General features: G+C 45.6%; 1 protein-coding gene across 1 annotated transcript; it reads right to left on the minus strand.

Annotated features, from left to right (window-relative positions):
• Positions 1-2,314, minus strand: LOC107089876 (homeobox protein otx5-like). The gene is made up of 3 exons (XM_015382897.1): positions 1,997-2,314; positions 1,176-1,327; positions 1-1,070 (listed from the first exon to the last, which is right to left on the minus strand). The coding sequence occupies exons 1-3, from the start codon at positions 2,091-2,093 to the stop codon at positions 432-434; spliced, it is 888 nt and encodes a 295-aa protein (XP_015238383.1). The 5' UTR covers positions 2,094-2,314; the 3' UTR covers positions 1-431.
• Between the last annotated feature and the right edge of the window lie 1,647 nt (positions 2,315-3,961).

Here is a 3,961-nt window from a genome sequence, read left to right on the forward strand (position 1 = left end):
AATACTTCACACAGCTAAAACAGATCATCTTTTTTCCATCCAACAGGTGAAATCGATGCTAAACGCTAACACAGCTAGAAATAACACAGATGACCAAAACATATCTAAATCAAAGCAAATGATCGAGCTAAATGTGGCTTAAAATGATGATAAATATTTGAGGAGGAGGACGGAGTCTACAGTTCTTTCATGTCAAACCAAATGTCCTCTTTACACAATGAAAAGGCTTGAATTTGTATTTAAACAGCATGAAGAGGACAGACCCGTGGGTCCGTTAGCATCCATCGCACAGCGCCGCCTCCAGGTTGGTCCAATCCTACAAAACTCAGAGAATTATTCAAACAGCCTACAAACACGTTATCAACAATCAGCAGAAAAAAGTCTAAGTCACACTCTTCAACGCTCCCATCAAGGACTTCATCCTTCAGGCTCTAGAGGACCTGGAATTTCCAGGAGTTTTGGTCCTTGTGGTCCAGGCAGTCCATTGTAGTGAAGCCCAGTTTCCAGGCCTGCTGGTCCTTGTAGTCCAGGCAGTCCACAGTGGTGAAGCCCAGGGACGAGGCCGTGCTGTAGCCCTGTGAGGAAAGGGACGCCGGCGACTGGCTCAAAGACCCTCCCATAGAGGGGACGGTGATGGGACTGAGAGCACCCCCAGTGCCGGACAGCTGCGAGTGCATGGGGGACAGGTAGGCACTGCAGTCCAGGCCAGTGAAGTACGAGGTGGTGCTGGCATAGCCCTGAGCGTAGGCAGAGGGCTGGCCGTAGCTCATGGGGTACGGCGAAGGTCGCTGCATGCAAGGGGCAGAGGAGGCCAGGGGGTCGGGCAGGGGGGAGATGGCTGGGCTCCAGATTGACACGGCGGTGTTCCCCGTGCTGGAGCTGGGGGCCAGACTGGGTCCAGCTGACTGAGCGGAGGAGGGGCTGTAAGAACCAGAGGGATTGGGAACTGGATCAGGGGCGCTAGGCTCCTGCACCGGTGAGGCCTTCTTCTTAGGAGGACGAGGTTTGGACTGTCCGTTGCTCTGCTGCTGCTGCTGCCGGCATTTGGCACGGCGGTTCTTAAACCAAACCTGAAGGAAGAGAGACAGGAGGACATGTCTGTCTGTCTCTGTGGTAACTTGGTGACTGATAGGTAGCCATAATGTTTTTTTCAGAAGATTATTCTGGTTGCATACCTGCACCCTGGACTCAGGCAGGTTGATCTTCAGGGCCACCTCCTCCCTCATGAAGATGTCCGGGTAGCGCGTCTTGGAGAACAGAGCTTCAAGGATGTCCAGCTGGGTCCGAGTGAAAGTGGTGCGCTCCCTGCGCTGCTTCCGTGGGGTTGCTGCAAAATGTTGGCAACCACAGAAAATTGCCCTTAAATGTCATCACAAGTCAACAAGGTGAGCGTGAAACAGCCGTAAGGTGGAGCACAGTTAAGAGGACAACCAGGAGACACACAACATACAAAAAACCATTGACCCTTTCTACCAACAAGGAGACCAAGACATTTAAACCATGCATGACGTTAACCAGATAGCAGTTTTCCTTTAACAGGAAAAATAGTCAGATCTGCTCGGTATTTTCCTAATCTAATCTGCCTGCTGGATTTACAGCAGAATTAACTCAGAGGGACTTTTTCCTCTCAACACCTTAGTAAGATCAGGTGTGATGTGAGAGAGGAGAGAAAGTTTAAAATATAGAAAAGTTTGTTTGACTGATTTCCAAAGATCTTTAAAAATGGACAGATTATTTAAACTTTTATGTTGATCCTGTGTTTTAACCCAGGATTCATTTGGAAAAGTTTCCTCCTCTCCCTAAATCCACTTTTTCTAATAATGCATTTAAATACAGACAGATCTCCCGTCAACACAAGCAGTAATAAGGTTTTATTCCCTTTGCTTTTTGGCATGGCGCACCAGCCCGCGCGCTTTTACGCATCAGATGGAGCGCGCAGTTCTACAAACAGACGATCTGATCTGAAAAAAAAAAAAAATGTCTCTGCGGTACTTACGGGGATAAGCGACCGTGGTGTGAAGGACGTCCATCCCGGGACCAGGCAGGTTTAACCCGTTCATGGTGTAATGGGGCTGCTTAATGTAGGACATCATCCTTCCAGCAGCCTGTCCAAGTCCTGTCGTGGACTCGGAGGTGGGACGTGCAGCGGCTGTGGGACCTTTGGAGCGAGGCGGGACAGAGCTTGGATCGGCAGCGATTTGTCTTTAAACTGCGCTTGAAGCTGAGCGTCGGCTCAGCGGCGGATGACGGAGGCTCGCGCTGAACATCCGGGCTGAGAGGCGCAGAGACGCAGGTGAAGTTGCCCCCAGGACTCCTCTGCGCCTTCAACTCGCTCTCTGAGCGCTCTGAGTTTCTTCTCCAGGACGCGCTGCTAATTACAGGGAGCAGGTGGCAGCAGCTGACCCCGCCCACACTGACACACACACGCGCGGCCACGCGCGCAAGGTGGCACACAGGCTGCCGAACTGAACCTAAAGTCCCAGAGCCCGGAGTTAACTACCTTTACTGGCACATCATCTTCTGCAGAAAATATGGACAAAAATATGATCATATTTATGCAGTAGCAAAAAAACAAAACAAAAAAAACTTTTAGGATTTATACTAAAACACATAAATTATCAAACATTTAAATTTATAGCTGTCTGTACATTTTGCGTCACGTTTTATCCCTGCTGGGGTAGTGAGGGGTGCTGGTGTCTATCTACAGCTGTCTACAGGTAAGAAGAGGGGTTTTAATTGAAAAAGTTAAGTTAAAAAGTTAATAAGCCTAGTTAACAATTATATTTAAGTTTATAAACTAAAAAATGTCAGTGCCTCTATAAGGTTATGTTGGACCAAATAAAATATCGATCAATCAATCTCTTTATTTAGACACAATTAAAGCATACTGTACTCCAATGTATACAGCCCACCTGTGGCGGCATTATAGAAGCACTTTTGTTATTTTTCTTAATATATTCAGGTAAGCTGGCGTTTCTTGTTATTACATTGACATTAATTTTTGTCATAAAAGTACCCATACTTTTTGAATGTTACAAAGGTAATAAGGTCTTGTTCTGGATTTTAAAGACGCTATTGGTTGGAAATTTGGATTTTCAAATAATTTCACTGAGTGTCCTATAAAGGGTTCTTTATAGGGCTTTTTGAGAACCACAGGAAAACACTCAAAAGCATTGACAATCAACTTTCTCAGGACATATTTGGACTGCTCAGTAAATGCGAATATTTTCAAGACTGGACAATTTGATTGATGGGAGTGCATAAACATTAATTTTTCCGCTGTAAATAATTAAGAGGGAAAGTATTTTTGTTGAATTGGGTTTGTAATGAGTTTTTGTGGTTTTTCTTAAGTTTTTCTGTAAATGAATGACAATGTTTGATTATCCTTTTTGTTCACTGTATGCAGTTTAACGTATTCTTTTAAATTAAAATTTTCTAATAAAAAAGATTAAAAATAAAAAAGGGTTAATCTAACAGTCATGTTTTCGGACTGTGGGAGGAAGCCGGAGTACCTGGAGAGAACCCACACATGCTCAGGGAGAACATGCAGGCTCCATGCAGAAAGACCCAAGTACCCACTGCCACACTGAGCAGCCCTACTTAAGTTGGTAAGTTTAAAAAGATGATTTAAAATGATCTAAAATTATCTAACAGGCAATCCACGACTTCATGTTTCCCTGAGTGGTTACCTGATCCAGAGGCCGTTCTCTTTCAGCCTCTGTCCCCCGTAAAGAGCCTTCCTATCCGACCAGCATGATTTTTTGATCTTGAAGGAGAGGATCTGATTGTTGATTCTCGTTTCCAGAGAAGTGAAGGATCCTTGACTCCAATCTGTGTGTTGTTTTCCAGTGTATGTCTGATTCGGCGGAGGGCGGAACAGGGTTTACCCAGAACTCGGACAGTGTAGATGGATGGAGACGCTGATTGCCACTCAGATTTCCTGCTGTACTTGAACGGGTCT

Source organism: Cyprinodon variegatus, unplaced genomic scaffold, assembly GCF_000732505.1.
Source record: "Cyprinodon variegatus isolate N-32 unplaced genomic scaffold, C_variegatus-1.0 Scaffold269, whole genome shotgun sequence".
In the NCBI taxonomy this organism is placed as follows: domain Eukaryota; kingdom Metazoa; phylum Chordata; class Actinopteri; order Cyprinodontiformes; family Cyprinodontidae; genus Cyprinodon; species Cyprinodon variegatus.